The 20,554-nt window shown below is 38.3% G+C and overlaps 1 protein-coding gene across 17 annotated transcripts in view; it reads right to left on the bottom strand.

Moving 5' to 3' along the window:
* Esyt2 (extended synaptotagmin-like protein 2) overlaps window positions 1-20,554 on the bottom strand; it is a 97,524-nt gene that overhangs the window by 61,964 nt on the left and 15,006 nt on the right. Inside the window, exon 1 of one of the 17 annotated variants that reach the window (XM_067124679.1) lies at window positions 17,803-17,907. The exons of 15 other annotated variants lie outside the window; for them this stretch is intronic. In XM_067124679.1, the coding sequence (XP_066980780.1) occupies window positions 17,803-17,892 (90 nt within the window). In that variant the 5' untranslated portion in view covers window positions 17,893-17,907. Of the gene's footprint in view, window positions 1-17,759; window positions 17,908-20,554 lie in introns of those variants that run through there. One more of the 17 variants, XM_067124682.1, reaches the window with a different exon arrangement.

The following is a 20,554-nucleotide window of genomic DNA, read 5'->3' as shown; positions in this document are numbered from 1 at the left end:
ACACCTCCTCACAAGATGGAAAAAAATGTGATGCATTTCCTATAACTTACCAAACAGTCCAGGCATTTATACAAGTCAGTAGAGGATAAAATTAAACGAAATATATTTCTCACTCTGTATTGGCTCATAAAACTCACCTAAATGAGACTTTAAAAGTCCAACGCAATTCAGCCGCCATAGTCGACTCCACACCAGATATTTATATCACCAAAAGGTGGAGGCGGAAGAACAGTCGTAGGAATTCGAGGGGAACCAAGACGCCACGGAATAACACCTTAAATATATCTGCCTTTACAAAGGGCCATAGAAAAATGTCTACACAGCCTCCGCTAACTACAGATAAATCTCTTGCTAAGATTCCAACTCGCAGTCACTCACTCGCTACATCTTCCTAGACAGTTATTCCCTGAAAGGGATTCGGTAAAAGTCTTGCTAAGAATAGACTGCACCGCCGACAAGAGGATTGGCTATAATCTTCCGGATGCCTCGAGCATAACCGGGATTCCGGTGCCGAAATGAAGTGTCTCGTTGGGTGGGGGGGGTTCCTTTGCTCTAAAGCTACGTAGTCTCAGCATTTGACTTATACATCTAATCTTTTATTTATATAACTCTTTTGTAAATGTTTCTGCTAGAGATTTATTCAAACGTCAAAACACTGACAATTTATATTATTCTCTCTCTCTCTCTCTCTCTCTCTCTCTCTCTCTCTCTCTCTCTCTCTCTCTCTCTGAAGGAAATTATTTATAAACCATATACGATTAATCTTTTTCACTTTAATAAGTATCACAACAATAGCAGCGTCTACCAAAGTTAAAGCACTGAAATTTCATCAACTGGATCAATAAAAAAAAGGCATAAAGTTAACAGCCATAATGTTCAAGGATATTGGCAATTAATATCTTCTTTTTAGAAGTATTTTATCCGGAACACAACGCTACATTACATCCTGAAAGACTAGGGACTTTCGTTTCGATATTCATTTAAAATGACACTCACTACTGAAATTCAGGCTAAAAGAAAACTGCCGTTCGAAAACCATACACTGTACTATTTTATTAAGAGCAGGATTCAGAAACACGGCCTAACCACCCACCGGTGCCCGTGAATGTAAAAAGTTTGTTTGCTTCCATTTCAGAGAAAGTATGACTCAAACTCTAATCAAGCAATATAGAAAGGTTACGGTTGCAGGCTTCGTAAGCGATAAGCTCTCACCTTCGAACTTTAAAAATGAAGAGCCCCCTCGGAGATATACATCAACAAATATATATATAAAAAAATAAACAAACAGAACATGAACCTCTCGTCGACTAGTCTGCTTCATATCCTCTTCGCTCGCTTGACCGCTCAGTGTGTTTACCGTAATTACTTCGTTAGTCATCGCCAACATTAAATAGGTTCTTTCAGGTCTCAATACGTTGCTTACTATAAATACTGACTCGGTTTTTCCCCGAAAAAGTATACTGGTGAGATACTGGTTCGTAAGCACTCAGGATACTCATCCCACGTGTAATTAGTCTAGGGTTAGGTCTGTGGCACCATGTTTGCAAAAGCTTCCGAGCTGATGAGTGCGTCTTCATCAAACGCTCATTATTAGCACGTCAGTCCCTGTCACAATCTTCACGGGGTGAGTCTTTCATATTAAGTTTTTGCAGGTAGTTAGGCATTTCAAGACCATGGAGGTGACTTTGTTCTTTATTCAGTATTTTATTTTTTCACTTTAATCACACATAATACTAAGCAGTTTAATTTATATACATAAATACATACATACATACATACATACACATACATATATATATATATATAAATATATTATATATTATATACATTATATATATATAAATATATATAAGCAGACTCAAATTCCTACACAATATTCAAATACGTTAAACTATGAAAGGAAGAAAAGGAATCTTCACAGGCACATCAAAGATATCAACACTCGAACAAGGAAGCAATAACACTGACCACAAAATATTACTTTCCCCTAGTAAATTCATTGCGGTGCCTAAATAACCATGTCCTGAGCTATTTAAATTCACAAGTGTCTAAATCAATCTTCCAATTGCTACATTTGCGGCATTCTTATTAATATTCCACAACATATTCTGGTAATAAAATTTATGAATCTGTGCGATCTAAAAAAACTCTCACATCACTTCTGAGTTTATGTTACATAAACTTCGAAAATAAACAGGTAAAAAATGGGCCGAGTTTTCTGTACATCGTATAATCAAGGCCACCGAAAATATATCTATATTTTGGGTGGTCTCGGTTTATTGCTGTATGAGCCCCGGCCCATGAAACTTTAACCACAAACCGGTGGTGGCCTGGCCTATATCGCTGCCAGACGCACGATTATGGCTAACTTTAACCTTAAATAAAATCAGAACTGCTGAGGCTACAAGGCTGCAGTTTGGTATGTTTGATGATTGGAGGGTGGATGATGATCATACCAATTTGCAGCCCTCTAGGCTCATTTTTTTAGATCTGAGGGCGGACAGACAAAGTGCGGACGGACAGACATATCCGGCACAATATTTTTCTTTTCAGAAAACTAAAACTTGATTCTCTCTGAAAGCTAAGCATATGCTTTGAAAAATGCCTGGCAGTGAAAGTAACCCCCCGATTCTTGTGCCTGGCTAACCACAGAATACTTTGCAACCACATGCATGCGTCAGGTTGATGTCGGAACAGCTTAAAACCGCTTCAAAATAATTTATTCTGTAGAAAATAAACTACGGTAATTTAGCGCCAACAACATTATCTAACTCTTAAGTAAGGAGCAAAGCTACATTCAGATTTCCACAGATGTCTTGGTCGGACTCCGACCTATATTTGGGAGGAGTAAACACCTGTGCCCGTTGCATCATCACCTGTCCATGAGGGCCACGCCCTAAACGACAGAAGTCATTTTTATTATTATTATTATTATTATTATTATTATTATTATTATTATTATTCAGAAGACGACCCCTATTCAAATGAAACAAGACCAAAGGGGTCACTGACATGAAATTCGAGCTTCCAAAGAATATGGTGTTCGTTCGAGAGAAGTAACAGAAGGTAAAGAGAAATACAGAAAGAGGAGATCAGTTATTAGAAAAACAGATGAACACATCGCCTTCAGCAGTAGGTCCGATAAATTTCGGTATTGACAAGAGAGCGGTTTAGATTTTGGACGCAACCTAATTTCCTGATGAGGAGATTGAAGATTCGCATGCTGCGACCCTGAAAGCCATTTCTTTAAAACATAGTGATACGTATTCACTTCACGCAGCTACTGGGCACGACTCACGCGATACTACTGTTTTGCTTTGACAAATTCCTTCCCCAAATGTTCTTGGAAAGAACTTGTTGTAAATGAACCTCTCCTCTCTCTCTCTCTCTCTCTCTCTCTCTCTCTCTCTCTCTCTCTCTAACCCCAAAACATTTTTTCCACAGTATCGTTTAATTCAAGCAGAGCAAGTTCTTTAGAAAGTTGCATGTTCTGTATCTCAGTGACCTGAGAAGTATTCCGGGGAACCCTCGGCAACAGCAGTTCTTTCAAAGCAGTCTTTAATAAAAGAATAATTCCCAAACACAACCAAACCACGATATTCAAAGAGCCGACGGGAAAGTAGGCCTCAGGACCCACTCACCGTTAGGCCTAAAAACCTCCGGGGTCTAGAACGTGAAAGGAATCATGTTAAGGAGAATAACTACCCTCTTGTTGGGAAGCCAGGAACAACGAAGACGCTGTGGAATAGGCGCTGTGATTTCTCAATAGGTTGTCTGCTTCCAATAATTTCTGTTAAGAAAAATCTTATGTAACTCTTCGTGAATCAAGTTTCAATAATCTGTGTCTGAAGTAGTTCAAGCTTTCATTTTCATATACAGCGCCCAAAGTATCACCGTTTGTAACATTAAAAGATAATGGATTCCTAACCACAGACTGAAAGTAGCAATTTTCTAACAGCTTATTACAAATCTCAAACATTCTCACAGACTGCAACCTCAAAGCTTCGTTACATCGGATCTAAATTAGTAATCGCTGTGTGTGTGTGTGTGTGTGTGTGTGTGTGTGTGTGTGTGTGTGTGTGTGTGTGAGAGAGAGAGAGAGAGAGAGAGAGAGAGAGAGAGAGAGAGAGAGAGAGAGAGAGAGAGAGAGAGAGAGATTCTTTGATGAGTATTATTTTTAAAAATTATGCAACTTGAAAAGAAACACTGATGAACATTTCTTCAAAAAACGAATTATATATCTTGAGTGATGTCGTTCAAAGAAACTACGAACTTGTGGCCGACACTAATGAACAACTTCCTGACAGTGCTAACAAATATATATTATATAGTTAAAATAAGCAACCAACATCCGGACAAAAAAAAAAGTTGCATAAGTGCAAATAGAAACAAATAAAACGCAAATAAAAAAAGAACTAAAAGCATGTAACACAAACTTCCAGCTGTGGCTCCGCTCTTCACCTAGGTCTGTTGCATTAAGAATTATTGCCTTGCAATTCCTCCTCGGCTTCTCTAAAAGATTTGCTTCACTTCCTCATTCCCCAACGTAAAGGGGAACTTAGACAGGAGGTTTGGGAGGGACCAGCCTTCTCGAAAGTGGGTCATGCATTTAACAACAGGGAGAAGGGAAAGTCTTCGACTTTTCAAAGTCAATTCCTCGAGCAATGATGGTGACCACAGGCCAGCAAGTTAAAAATATGCGGCGCTGATACACTACTGTAATGGACAGATAGAATATCAAATTTAGGCCAAAGGCCAAGCGCTGGGACCTATGAAGTCATTCAGCGCTGAAACGGACACTGACAGTAAAAAGGCTCGAAATATTTAGGAGGAGGAAAACCTCTCAGTTACACTATGCAACAATTGTTAGGAGAGGGTGAAAAGTAAGATGGAAGAAAGAGAATATGAACGGAAGGTACAGTAAAAAGAATGAAAAGAGTGGCAGCTAAGGGCCACAGGTACGCTGCAAAGAACATTAAGTAATGCCTACAACACATCACATGAGGCGCACTGACGGCACTGCCCGCCTACGGGGCACTACTATGAAGAAGTCATAAATACTGTAAATAGATGAATGAGAAACCATGTGCAGATGTCAAGTGGCCTTCATGAAGTTCATGACAAATGAGATGAGGAAAACTTGGCAACGTAATACACACGAGATAGTATCTACGTAAAAGACAGGAGTTGGCGATAGAGAAGCAATATATATGCTTATGATGTGAAGAGAACTAGGCGTAGATACTAGCAAAATATTATAAGCTTAAAATACATATTAATATAATACACACACACACATATACAGTATATATATGGTATATATATATATATATATATATATATATATATATATATATATATATATATATATATATATATATATATATATAGGCTACATAATAAAACTATGTCCAGACAACTAACAGATGATACAAAGTTAGGTAATTCCAAGTGGAAGGTAAAATAAGGCAATAAACTCTAAAGAAACGAATAACCTGCTAATATAAATTGTCAACAATTCTTAAAACAAGGAAATAAATGTCACACGGTCCGGAATTAAGAGTGGCAAGGGATACGAAAACATAATTTATACATATTTAGCGGAAAAAACATGACAAAAACACCTACATGGCTTCGCATGAAGAGCTTATCTCCAACATGAGCACAATATTGAATGTATGAAAACCGTCATTTTCCACCTCAGAGAAAGCTAGTGCTATATAGAAAAAATCACCTGTTTGTAACCTTGCCCTTTGCGGTTAAAAATGTTAAAATCATTCGTATATGGCTACCGCCAATATACAGCGTCTTTGAAGCGTTTAAACTGCTGTCGTACCCATGAACTTGAAAGTTAATGTTATTTTATATAGAGAAACGAGAACGGTGTACATATATAAGGATACCACATATAGCCGGCTATCCTATACTGCATCCTTGACTTCTTAACATTTCCTCCTCAAGTTAATACTAAAAAGGTCATTCTTACAGATCTCTTCATCGGATGCTCAGAGAAGTTAATCACCTCGAGGTCACGTGATGTTTTCAAGAAGTTTCATCAATATTTTCGGTTCTCGTGCAAGCTTCCTAAGACACCATACACCAAAAACCGAATGCCGTTGGCGGACGAGAAAAACTAGGCACATATAATACGGATTCAAAGTGTGAAGCAGACCCAGACGGTCAACATCATCCTTCAAGAACGAGTCTCGATGATTTTCAGAAATTTGAACAATCACTGGGAAGAGAATCCGCCGCAAATTAGACGTAGCAAAGATGAAAAAAAAAATAATAATAATAATAATAATAATAATAATAATAATAATAATAATAATAATAATAATAATAATAATGATGATGATGATGATTAAGATGAGTTCTTATTCAGTGCTCGATTTATTCTGGGAAAAAGCATAGTAATACAGATTAAATCAAGTAACAGAACACGGTCCTTGGAGGAAATCTGTAAGACTTAACTAAGCTTCTTTCGCAAAAGACATATAAAACACACAAACAGCACACAGCCAACGACAGAGGAATAGTACTACCTAAACAAACGGCAACATAAAAACCGCTGCAACAAGTCTGCCAAAACAGACAAGAGAGCGAGCGAGCATATGAATGACATCAGGCACGTCGCCATCAGTTGGCAATGGCAATCAACGTGGCACCTTTTTTTTTTTTTTTAAACATTCTAGGAGTCTTCACCAATTCGAAGTTCCTTACCATTCAACTTTTCGTACTGATAAAAGATAAATATCATTTACGAAGTTCCTTCAACTCTAAGATACCGAGATAAAATTCGCTACACATCTGAGACACGGATCTCAACACTTTGCTAAATCTTTTCACTAAACTTTCTTAGGCCTAGAAACAGTAAAACCAAATAATATTAAGACCAGGTAGAAAATGCGATAACAAAAAATGGTTACTGATTGCTAAGTTCAGAGACAAATATGCCAACATTTTCAAATTCAAGTCATATTTGAAATACATCACAGATGACGACCTCTTGACAGCAAGCTTTAGACCAAAACGCCGGCAAGAGACGGACATATTTATGACCGTAACCCTCCAACCCCTTCTTTTTATAAATTAAAATAAAAGGGGAACAACTTTAACACTTAACAAGCAGCTTTATTTACAGAACACTAAGGAAGCTAAATATTACCCTCTTCTATACACGCCTAACGTTACAAACAAAAAGAATGCCGGTGTTCGGGTAAAATCTGAAATGTGTACTCAATTTTGACTGTGTATGGATTAAATATGAGACAATATATATTAACATCAACAAACCTTTCACGATACCCGAGCAGACTGCATAAATTAGTTAGCAAATGATTTATAGATTTTAGGTATACATGCCAAGCACTGGGGCAACTAAGGCCATTCACCACTGAACGGAAATTGGCAGTAAAAGTTTGAAAGGTGTAACAGGAGGAAAACCTCGCAGTTGCACTATGAATCAATAGTTAGGAGAGAATGGGCAGTACGATGGAAGAAAGAGAAGATGAACGGAGGTAAAGTAAAAGGAATGAAAGGGGTTGCAGCTAGGGGCCGAAGGGACGCTGCAAAGACCCTTAAGCAATGCCTACATTGCACCGCATGAGGTGCACCGACGGCACTCACCCCCTACGGACCTAACATTCGACAGCAATAACAAATGAAACCACAAAAAATTCTCGACTTAACTGAACAGCGACCTAAAGCAAAATTAAAGCCGCATAGCCTTAGAAAACGTAAAGCACGTCCGTCTCCCGTTAGTTACATATACCATAACTTTTACTTACAATATTTTGCAGAGTTAACCAGCGGCACACTGCCAAGTCCACGTGCGCAAACATGTGGCAACATAAAACCTACAAATATTAGGAACTGAAGATTGGGTTCTCGTTGGGTGGGGCCACCACTCCTCTCCCCGAGAGAGAGAGAGAGAGAGAGAGAGAGAGAGAGAGAGAGAGAGAGAGAGAGAGAGAGAGAGAGAGAATCGTTATTTTTCTAAGGCCTAGTGTTATTTTCACATCAGGAGGGAGCATATGAATGGCACCAGACAAGTCGCCACCAGTTGGCAGTGGCATCAACGTCAACGTGGCAATTTTTTTATCTCTTTATTGGCGTCTTCATTAATTGGAAGTTCTTTATGGCTATTTTCTCCTGACATCTAAAGGCGTCTTCATCAATTAGGAGTCTTTATCATTTCAACTTTCCGTACTAAGATAAACATGAATTATGAAGTTCCTTCAACTTTAGGATATAAAGACCAAATATGCTAGAACACTGAAGTATGTACCACAACAAATTTGCAAAGAGTTTTCACTAAACCCACCTAGGTTCCAACTTTTAAAGGGAAACAGTAAAACCAAATACTATTAAGGACAGGTAGAAAATGAATGAAAAAAAGGTTACTGATCGCTAAGTTCAGACAGACGAATAAGACAATCTCAAACTTCAAGCCATAACTGAACCACTTCACATATAACGAACCCCTTTCAGCAAGCTTTAGACCTGTGGTTCTTGACCTTTTTTTGGCAGTGACCCAAAATCTTGTCCAAATTAAACGTGGCGACCCATGCCCTTATAAACATTTTCGTCTTACATAATTATGCTTATGGAAACGGGTTAAAGAAACAAAAATTGCAATAAGAGATTCTTATTAATGCAAGTAGCACATCTACATAACAATAATCCATGAGAAAGAAACAATACATTAATAAGCCCATAAATTTATAACCCTTGGGGACTCACTGAAATGGTTTGGCAGACTTATGTAACAGTGAGTCTAATAATGGTTAGACGGTAAATTCTCTAATAACCAGGCTTTGTTATTAAAAATTGTTGAAACCGAGTGTGTGCCCTCCAGTTGCCCAGTAACACTTCAAGTTTTTGTATGTAGAAGTGTGCTTGAAATGTTCCCAACATAAATGTCACCTTAAAACAAGTTAAGAATGTAAGTTTTAGTTTGTCTTCCAGGTGCAGAAGTCATTGACAATTTTTAAGATGTAAAAAAAAATGTGCTTTTCAAGCTGACTGTTTTCATAAGTGTTAGTGGAAGTTACATAGATATATCAGAAATAATGTTTGGATCATGGTACAGCCATGTTGAAAAAAATTAGCATAGCTTCAACCAGTTGTATTGTTAAAAAGTAGTGGATACTACATTAAGACCATTTGGGATACAGTTTCTGATGTCAAAGGAAATTTTCAGGCCTAACCTGGGGTTAAGAACCACTGCAGTTTAGACCATGCCGGCGAAGCGCCAGCAAGAGGCAGGCAAATTTATGGCAGTAACCTGACAATCAAACCCTTTCTTTTTGTACTTTCATAAGAGAAAGCTTAACTTAAATCACTCTACAATAAACTTTTTTCAACCCTTTCTACATACGCCAAACGTTACAAAGCTAAAAACCGTAGATATCTGACTGCAGGTCTTCGGGTAAAATCTTAACCATGGACTGAATTGCTTTTGTTTACGATTGAAATAAGATAAAATATATATATATGTATATATATGTATATGTATATATATATATATATATATATATATATATATATATATATATATATATATATACTAATTTCTACAAACCATTCACGATACTCGTGGAGACTGCACAAATTAGTGAACATTGCCTTCCATGCTATTGAACGATGACATTCGAAAGCAATAACAAACAATTGCGAAACGCGCCGAAATTTCTTCGGCGCAATCGAGCTTTCTGTACAGCGTATAATGCTGTATGAAACTCTCAGCCATGGCCCATGAAACTCTCAGCCGCGGCCCATGAAACCTTCACCCAAGGCCCGGTAGTGGCCTGTGTTGTTGGAACCTATAGCGGTGCCAAACGCACTTTCATGGCTAACTTTAAATTTAAATGATATAAAAACCACTGAGGCTAGAGGGCAGCAATTTAGTATCTTTGATGATTGGAGGGTGGATGATCAACACAGCAATTTGCAGCCCTCTAGCCTCAGTAGTTTTTAAGATCTGAGGTCGGACAGAAAAAGTGACATCTCAATAGTTTTCTTTTACAGAAAACTAAAACACTTTTACTTACTACATTTTGTGAAGTTTACCAGCGGCACACTGCCAGGTCCATGTGGGCAAACATGTGGCAACATAAAACCTACAAATATTAGGAAGTGAAGATTAGGTTTTCGTTGAAAACAAACCTTATCTTGGGTGGGGCCACTAACAGCCTTCATTTTTTAAACTCCTATTCCCCGAGAGAGAGAGAGAGAGAGAGAGAGAGAGAGAGAGAGAGAGAGAGAGAGAGAGAGAGAGAGAGAGAGAGAGAGAGAGAGAGAGAGAGAGAGAGAGAGAGAGAGAGAGAGAGAAGAAAGTTAAGTATACCTTAGTTTTACCAGAAGAGAGAGAGTATACCTTAGTTTTACCAGAAGAGAGAGAGAGAGAGAGAGAGAGAGAGAGAGAGAGAGAGAGAGAGAGAGAGAGAGAGAGAGAGAGAGAGAGAGAGAGAGAGAGAGAGTTACGAATTGAAAATATCCAAGCATTACAGCATGGCAGCCAAATTGAACCTAGAACCATCTTGCTTTTTCCTCACAAATTAAAGAATAACATCAAAAAATTTTAAGATTCAACAAAAACGACAGAGAAATTTTACTTTCAGGTTACAACTTCACCAACCAGTTAGTATCATACAAATGGAACACCATCAGTATCGAGGCCTCTTTCATATTATGAACTGAAACTCGTGACTTATATCTTCTTATCAGTTCTTTCCTGTTTCCTGTTGCCTTCTGTTGGCGGCCTTGTTCCAAATGAATAGGGTTCATGTTCTGAATAATAATAATAATAATAATAATAATAATAATAATAATAATAATAATAATAATAATAATAATTCTGCCTTAATAATAATAATGATAATAATGATAATAATAACAATAATAATAATAATAATAATAATAATAATAATAACAATAACAATACTAATAATCACTCTGCCCAAGTGTGGAGGGGAAACACTACTTTCATAGTTAGAGATCAAGAATGCACTTCGGGAAACTTTTAAAAGAACTGTAATATAAATCCTCTCAAAAGCAACATTCTAGAATGAAGTTATACAATTAACAAGACTTACATCACGAAATTTTCTTCCATTAACACTCGTAAACAACCGAGCTATCGAACAACAATTTCCTTCATCTCTGCAACAGACATACTATTCACGTGGCTTCAGAAAACTAGCGTTAATTATCTCCAAGGCACAAACGCTACTTGACTTCTTGAAAGATGAAACGGTTCAAAGACTTCACTCAAGAGACGCCTGCCACAGAGAACTTTTTCCTCTCCTTAAAAGGGTTAATCTCTCAAGTGCTGAAAACCACAGTGTTAAAAAAATCGTAACTTGGTGCGTTGGGCATTTATAGATTCTCAGTATACGCAGTAGTCTACATGTAGGCACGCATGTGTGTCTGAGAGAGAGAGAGAGAGAGAGAGAGAGAGAGAGAGAGAGAGAGAGAGAGAGAGAGAGAGAGAGAGAGAGAGAGAGAGAGAGAGAGAGAGAGAGAGAGAGAGAGAGAGAGAGAATTTGAACAATTTCAGCATGGCAAGTACTCGAGAGAAAGCTTCCGTTGTAAAGAAAATTATACAAAAAGAACAAAAAATATTAAACAGCCATGTCCTGAACAATAATTTTATAAATTACAACTGTTTTATATCCAAACTAAACGTACTTTCCATTACGGGTCGCCCCCAAGAAAAATATTGCCAAAAAATGTTTGGTAATTTTACTCGTGGCAAAGTACATTTTGTTAAAAAAAAAAAAAAAGAACACACACAAGCTAAAAATTAACACTGAAATTAAAAACGAAAAACTTTCTAAGCAGGATGTCTGGCAATCCCCTAGTACGACAAACTTATGTTAAATCCTGTAAGGGGGTCAAACCGGACGCCTGAAAATGAAGATAATAATCTTGTCTGACTTTGCATCACGGTTAAAAATAGACCGTTAAGTTCATCGCTTGTCACTGAGCTTCCATCAAGAAAGGCACCTCTGCTCGGCCGACAGCGGCACTTCTTATCTGGTATTGCACTAACGAGCAGTGCGCCTGCGCTTGATTTAAGCTCCTTTATGCAAGAGCGTTAACTATTTCAAACAGTGATTTAACTTGGCTTATGAAATTTAGGCTAAGCCAAGAACTGGGGCACTTTCGGCCACTCAGCGCTTAAGGCAGTGCAAAGAGGGAGCTGGAGTGGTTGGCAGCAAGATAGATCCAGAAAATAAAGATGATAAGTGCAAGAATCTAAAGGTGGAACTGGGAGAAAACTTCACAGTAGAACCAAAAAGTAACAGTCAGAGAGGTTGGACAGCAAGACAGAAAATCAGTGAAATGGAGGTAAATTAAAAGGCTAAAAAGTGGGTGTAGCTAGGGGGCAAAGGGGCACTGCAAAAACCCTACTGAATAAAACAGAATATACAATTTAGGTCGAAGGCCAATCGCTGGGACCTATGGAGTCATTCAGCGCTGAAAGGGAAAATGAGAGTAAAAGATAACATAGGTGTAACAGGAGGAAAACCTCGCAGTTTCACAAGGAAACAATTGTTAGAAGAGGGTGGAAAGTAAGATGGAACACAGAATGTGAATGGAGGTGGAGTACAATGAATGAAAGGGGGTCGCAGCTAGGGGTCGAAGGGCCGCTGCAAAGAACCTTAAGTAATGCCTACAGTATACCAAGTGAGAAGCCCTGACGGCACTACCCCAAAAAGTATTCAGTTTGTGATAGACTTATTTACAAAAAAAAAAAAAAACATGAAAGCAAATTTTAGTTTTCAGTTAAAATATAAATCGTTTCTTCAATAAATAAACTATAATTGTGTTTTTATTTCCTAAAAAAAAATCTGCTTCCTTGCCCAAGTTTCTAGGATGGTAATCATTTTTTTTTTTTTTCATCATAATCAATACCACCTCAAAATCCCTTAAGTGCATATGGCCTCTGTCTCGGTTCTCATCCAAGTAAGTCTAGATCTTCCATTAGTTTGGTGCCCAAAGGTCTCCATACATCTGGGAACCTCTGGCACAATATTAAAACCTCCATAAAACTGGCATCCTATGACGTAGTGTTATAAACCAATATATATTCGCCTCCTTACAACTGGCAACTAGAAGTTACTGCCCCAATAAAACAGCAACTCTGACACGTGTTAAAAACCCCAAGTTAATTGCTAAAAATCCTTTAGTGTTAAAAATCCTTTAGTTAATACCTCCGTTCAATTGGGAATCTCTGAGGTGAGTACAAGTAATTAGTTAGTACCTCCACATTTCTGACATTTCTAACAGCATTATCAACCTGCATTTAATGTCGCCATATGATTACCAACCTAAGTATTAACGTCTTCGTAAGATTATCAACCTGCGTACTATTATGTCAGTTAATGCCACCGTATAATTCGTAAAATGGCATTGTGCAAAAACCTGATCTACGTAGGGTTTTCCTTCATTGGACTGGTTTAACACTCAGTCTCAGGTCGCAAGGGCCCGGTGTGCAACAGGTGAATGAACTAATTGTCGGAGTCAACAACTGCTGTATTCAAAGGGCACGTGGATTAATATTAGAGATCAACGGGTAGCGGAAGTTCGTCGAGCCGGATGACAAAGCAATGTTGTTCTACCTCCCCATGTGTAAAACATGGTTCCTGTAAAGTCTCAAGAATAGGTTCCACCCACTAATAGTCAGTTTAGTCTGTAAAGGAATATCTAGAATGGAAATGTAATAAGTAAAATAGGAAATACTACCATAAAATACGTCTGAAGAAAAGGAAGTAGAGAAAACGTGGTCTTGACAAGTCGGAATAAGCCTAACGGGTCTAGGCCTTTGACTGGTTGAACCAGAGTTGGATTTGGCGGTGAATGCTTGTATGTGGGAGCGGGAGAAGGGGGGCGGAAGGACGACTGGGCTTATGTTGTCAAGTTTAAACCACTTCATAAGCATTCCCCTTCTAAATCATTCTTGATACTTAATTCACAGTGCTTGCAAAATCGTTACATATCCTAATTTCAAAGACAAGAGTGAAATTCCCAATCATGTTACGACACTGAAAGTAAAATAAAGAAGCACGAAACTTCGTCTTCCTTTTCTTGTATGGAGGCGCCGGGAAGGTGTCCCGCCATTACGGCTGCCCCTCCTACATCGCTCGGCTATCTTAGTACCAAATACGAATGTAGCAGCTGTAGCTTGGCTCCATCTCTCCCACCCCTTCCCCTCCCCCTCCCAATATGTTCTGAATCTCTCCTTCCCCCTCCCAATCTGCTGAGAATAAACATGGCTGAAGCATTAATACAATCACAGAATACAAGACTGGCTGGGTTTCAGGCATACTATTTGGTCCAAACTGATGGTAATTTTGAAGTGTATATTAATTTTCCTGTTTCCATTCACGCGAACAAGATGTCTACCTCTTGATCTACATTTTCTCGCTTACAGTAGATATGGTGAGGAACATCGCTAGAAATAAGTATTTCAGTACCTATTACAATAAACATTTATTGCCGGTGGAAAACACGTCTTGAACTACTCCGAAATTGGTGTGATGCCTCAATTCAATAATAATGATTGGGGATAAAGTGCCAGAACGGGGTCCCGGCGTCGGTGAGTCAGAAAAGATTGGGTTCTGGGTGAACAGAGGCGCAGGTGGTGTGAAGGAGAGGTGTATGCTATAGACAGCCTCTAGGTTCTCCACACTTGGTGAGCTTAACAGCAGTAGCCAGTAGAGGTGTACTATATTCTAATAACACATAGCAACAGACCACGAAACAATGTTAATATACAGCGAAGAAACAAGAGCTACTGAGTATATGAAAATACACAATATATATATATATATATATATATATATATATATATATATATATATATATATATATATACACATATATATACACCGGTATACTGTATATATATAGAAAATATACACACGCGTACCAGCACATTTGTTTAAGTTTGACATGTGACATTTGAACTATGACCTCATACAGTTCGGTGCTGGTTTTTGGTTTCCTTGCTTCAGAGTATTCCCCCCACACATATTTATATATGTATATATAGCCTATACAAATAAAGACATACATATATATATATATATATATATATATATATATATATATATATATATATTATATGTAGTTATATGTGTGTATGCTTGTGGGGGGGGGGGTTACCCTAAAGCAAGGGCACCAAAAAAGACAACACCGAACTGTGTCAGGTCATAGTTCAAATGTCACAAGTCAAATTCAAACCACCCGACGCAATGCAAAGTAACAAATAAGAAAGTGCCGGTACATCATTATAAACCGCTCGCTGTGGTTTATAATAACCCCGCAGCCACACACTCGTCCTCCATTTCAATGAAACAAACAAATCTAATGTGATAAAAACCAGCAGGGTTCTGCGTACAAGTTTTTAAATCATATAAGTAACTCCAAGTAAGGTAAAGGTTATAATGACGTACCCCATGTAAGCATAAGGTTACAGGAAATGACATGGACCGAAAGTTTAGATGAGACTGTAGGCGGCAGAAATCCCTCAGGATGAAGGAAATAAAGGAAACGACATACCCATAGGACAAGACGCAAGGCAAGCAATATCACAAGAGGCAAATCATGTGATAAACATCTGATAAATAATATCATGATTTCTTGGCCATGCACGATGATCGATTGAATTTAAATGCATTAAATAGCAAAATCCAATGTTTAACAAAAAAATAAAGCTGATATATATATATATATATATATATATATATATATATATACATACACACGAATCAAGTTCAGATTTCCTGAAAACATACAAGAAAATGTGAGGGTGTAAGTGGAGCATCCCTACCGGAAAAAACCATCTTGACAATGTAAAAAAACTTGGCCACAGAATGTTTAGAGAAAAACCAAACCTTTCTCTCAACTTGACACAAGATGTTTACCAAATCAATGCCATGAAATGGCAGCTCAAGCAAGCACAAAGACCAAGATATGTGATGACGAACAGGTGAGGGTGGAAGTTAACACAAACACGTCTTGCCTGAGGCATGTTCGCATACCAAGCATGGGAAAAGGTTCTCCACGCTAGCATTTCTCCAGCCCTCAGAATGTTTATCCTCAAAATCTACTAGAAAGTCTAAACAAAAACTACAAAGAGCAACTTGGGTTCAAGCGTTTATATATCTATACCCTTAGATGAAGTGGATAAGATTTACAAACGTCTTGTCCGTCTACAGGTTCTGAGATCAATTCGCAATTAAGTAATGAAAATCTTTAATGAACCATCATCATCAGTGTAAAAATCAATATCATGCTTCGCTTGTTTAGTTATAACCATTACCACAGCCGATACTTGTAATGTTTCCAAAATAGACAGATTTTTAAATCTGTAACAATAACTGGTTTATTGAAACTGCACGCAACTGTGACAATTCAAAAACTAAAAAAAAATTACATGCACACTCTACAAGTACAAAAAACCGGTAACCTTACATAAGACTAGGAAATGATACATTCAGGACTACTTGAATGGGGTACTTAAATAAAATTGGCCATGACTTCTATGTCGTCCCATTGGTACCAATTTATACCATACTTCTATGGCAGAAACGTCATGGCGTGATGCAGAACGGAGACCCTGCAAACTTTAAAGGGCTGTTTCGAACTGCGTGTGTTTGAGTAGCCAAGTCACGGAAGGCTGCATTTTTTGTAGTCATTGTCTTCTCTAGGGCACTGCACTTTTCAAGTTAAGAATCATTACAATTTCGTGACCGGAATTTCTTCTTCCACGTTCCTAGCTATGTAATTGCGCGTTACTAACTGCAATGAAGACTTACAAGTGAAATTAACCACATCCACATCAGGCGAGATAAGAGAGACCTTTGCAAGGAAAGAATTATCACCAAGCCCAATCCTAGAGGCCATTTTTAGGGGGCACAGCGGAACGACTTTGGATGTGGGTACGCGAGAGGTTGGATTTTCTTAAGTGACCTTGATCGCATGTTGGCAATACGATGGTAAAAAGAAGACTTTCCTTTTCAAGCGCATATAGTGTCATTTCATCAAAATAACGGTCGACCTAGTTGGTACAGCTGGTCTCTAGATATGTCAACTTAGAAGCAACGCAGTGTCTGGACAGTAGGCCTACAATGGCAGGTAACCAATTAATGGAAGAGGTCAGTGGCAAAAGGAATCATATGACTACCCTTAGCAACGAAAAATCAAGTATGAAGGAGCAGCAACGGATAAAAAAAATCTATATAAGACACTCGAGTGAGGAAGTGAAAGTTATAACAATACCCTCTCCTCCCACTTCAGTCAAACTCGTCATTGTCTTAATCTTGCCCTGACTCCACTCCGGTACGAGACAGATACAATGCAACAACACGACCGGGGTCATTAAATCTCAGCGATAAGAAGTCGATAAATATTCAAGTGCTAAGCTCTCATGGGTTTCCATGAAGCGGCGGCGACTGAAGAGGATAGGCACGCCTCCACAATTCCTATTTTAGCCGTGATGTCAACTCCTCCAGCCAGCCCACCCCAAGGTTCCCCCCCGCCTCCCGCCTCCCGCCATGTGCTCAATGCGGTGGCTCACAGAGAGAAACACAGACGGAGAGATAGACGCATTCGGTGCTTATGATAGACTCATCCTTGCTTCATCAACTGACGGTTCTGTAAGAAATACCAATTGGTGTGAGATCACAACCCGAAAACAATTTCGTGATGAAATATTCTTTCGTAAAATACAAAGAACCGAACACCTGGATTGTGCGTTTGTATGTGTGTGACAGCAGGCTAGTTTACGTAAGAGGAAATCCTAATGCACGATAGGAGACTGGGAGGATATGCATGAAGCCAGGTAGCCCTGTGTTGCAAAGCATGCATTGAATGCATAACTGTGTAACGTATGCTGCAAGATGACACGGAAATCGCGTTCCTAGGATACTTACGATGTTCTGAAAATGGTCATTACCTCAACAGTCGTGTCTGTGCAAGAAAACGTGATCCTCTAATAACGTCCTTCAAAGCATGTTGACATGACGATGCGTGGCAGCTAAGACTAATAAGAGTATTAACAAAGCGTTGATTCTGAAAACATGACTAATGACACCTGAGGTATTATACACATTTCAACAAAACTTACAAAATTTACAAAATATGCCCTTCAGAACTTTAGCCTTAAGGATAAAAAAAAAGTTAGTTTGCAGAAAATTGTATTTCTTATATATATAATGTATGTATGTAATACGTACGTATGTATATATATATATATATATATATATATATATATATATATATATATATATATATATATATATATATATATATATATATATATATATATAAACAATGCAAGATGTGCAAACCGTACTGGTATGACAAAACAGAGTTCCGTTTCGTATTCCTAACAATACGATTCCACGCGGGTTAATCTGTTATTCATACGGTGACGTCACTCATCTATACCAAAATCCTGTCGTTCTCTACCGTGAACATAGGGGCTCGAATGATAAGCCTACTTTTCAATATCTTACGTCAATCTCCGGATTCTCTTGGTAAATGTCGCGAAACTTTTAAATGACGGCCATTTCCAGAATGATGATATTACAAACGTCTGGAGACGGGGCTTTTAGTTCATCAAGACAGATACAGCATTGCGCCATTTATCGTTAGGTAATGTGTGTGTGTGTGTGTGTGTGTGTGTGTGTGTGTGTGTGTGTGTGTGTGTGTGTGTTTAAAGGAGCTGCTGAAAAGATCCGGAACACCCGACATATGTGGATGTAAACGGGCTCGTGAACCGGAAGCTGATATGGCTCCCACATATCCTCTCTACCAACCACAGAAGCAGCACTGTTACAAGCAGAATGTTGAACGGGCATTGCCTTATAAGAAGCCATGCGCAGCTATTCGTAGGCAAAATGAATATGGTTTTAATGCTGAATCGTAATGCAAATGGTCACCAATAATTTAATTCTGAATTTGGTAATGACACTAAGAACCCAAGCTGCATAAAAACTTAGTCGTACATAAATTTCTTTATATCGTTCCTTGGACGATACCAAATATATACGACGTTACAACCGCTTCTCATATACACTTCCAATCAAGGTTATCCCATGAATCTGCTATTATACCAATCAACTACAGCTGCCACAAATTCAACCCTCCATGCCATCTTCGCCCTGGCCTTAAAACCATCTTCCGTTTAGGCTACAATTATGCTCTCACTGCAACCATAACTGAACCATGACTGCGATCATCTCCGGCCTGAGAATACACCATTAAGTTTCATGATCCCAAAGGAACATGATAACCATTGCCACAAGAAATGGTAGCATCCCTCAACTAAGGAAGGATAGCCCATATCATATAGTTACAACTAGATCAAAACACAGCTGATTCTAGCAAGAAAATACAAAATGCAATGTCACAAAACGTCATCCATGTCTTCACAACCATGCATCATTCTCATTTTAATATTCCCGCTTCTCTACTAAACCTTTTACATCTGTCTTCAAAATACGATACGGCCTGGCCAGTCACATAACGTGTGACATACGACTGACCTCACCTCAGAGTTAAGAGAAATAAAACACTGGAAGGAAGAAAAATGTATGGCAGTAAAGAAAAAACTGTCACAAAAACAAAAATGAGATGCAATGCCAGAAAACAAAAAACAGAGAGAGAGAGAGAGAATTACTCATCCACCTGCAATCTAAATATTTGAGAAACTTTCTAAATATGAGACCTAAGCGTAAGCTTTAATAGCTGGGATAGGTGAACGTTATCACGACTGCATTTGCATTAAACAGAGGTCAACATGTCACTGAGTGGGCTATTGCAACTTTAACAATCATATTCTACTACGATACAACTTATGAATCAGCAAAATATACTAAACAGAGCAGCAGATTAACAAAGGGATTTTTACACGCATGCAGCCAGTTGCACTGGCTACCTATGAAACTAGAATAATGCTTCGAACTCTGTTATTATCCAGCATATTATCAAAATTAGATGTCCAGACTAACTGTAAGATTTATTGTGCATAAAACAAATAACGAATGCAGTCAACATAGGACTAGCAATTGCTGGTTTCAAGTCATCCGAGCCAAGGAGCACTTGGAGTGTTGGGTCTCGATCTTTCAAATTTGCTGCCCCGAAGATTGCGAAATTAGCTCCCACTTGATATCAGGAAGACTGAAAATATAAAAATTTTCAAGAAAAGTAAGACATTTCTGTGTTATGAAAGTGTGGATTTGACCATTAACGCGGAGTGCTCCCTATGAGCCTTCGAATGCCTATGCTAACATGTGAACATGTCAAATGAAATTGCACATCCCACACAGCGCCTGAGGTGACCTGAGTTTTTGCAGTGTCTCCTCGCACTTATCACAAGAAAAGGCTTTCAAAATGAATAAACATATTATTTCAAAGTATCTCAAAAAAGAGCTTATGACACATCTATATAAAAACAAGTTCAAAATACTACAATACAAACATTCATCAAAACTTCAAACAGGAAGACACTATAAGCATGACAGAAGAATAATGA

The sequence above is a fragment of the Macrobrachium rosenbergii genome, chromosome 22, assembly GCF_040412425.1.
Source record: "Macrobrachium rosenbergii isolate ZJJX-2024 chromosome 22, ASM4041242v1, whole genome shotgun sequence".
In the NCBI taxonomy this organism is placed as follows: Eukaryota; Metazoa; Arthropoda; class Malacostraca; order Decapoda; family Palaemonidae; genus Macrobrachium; species Macrobrachium rosenbergii.
The sequence above is the reverse complement of the archived record's forward strand: the minus strand, read 5'-3'. Positions and strand labels throughout refer to the sequence as shown.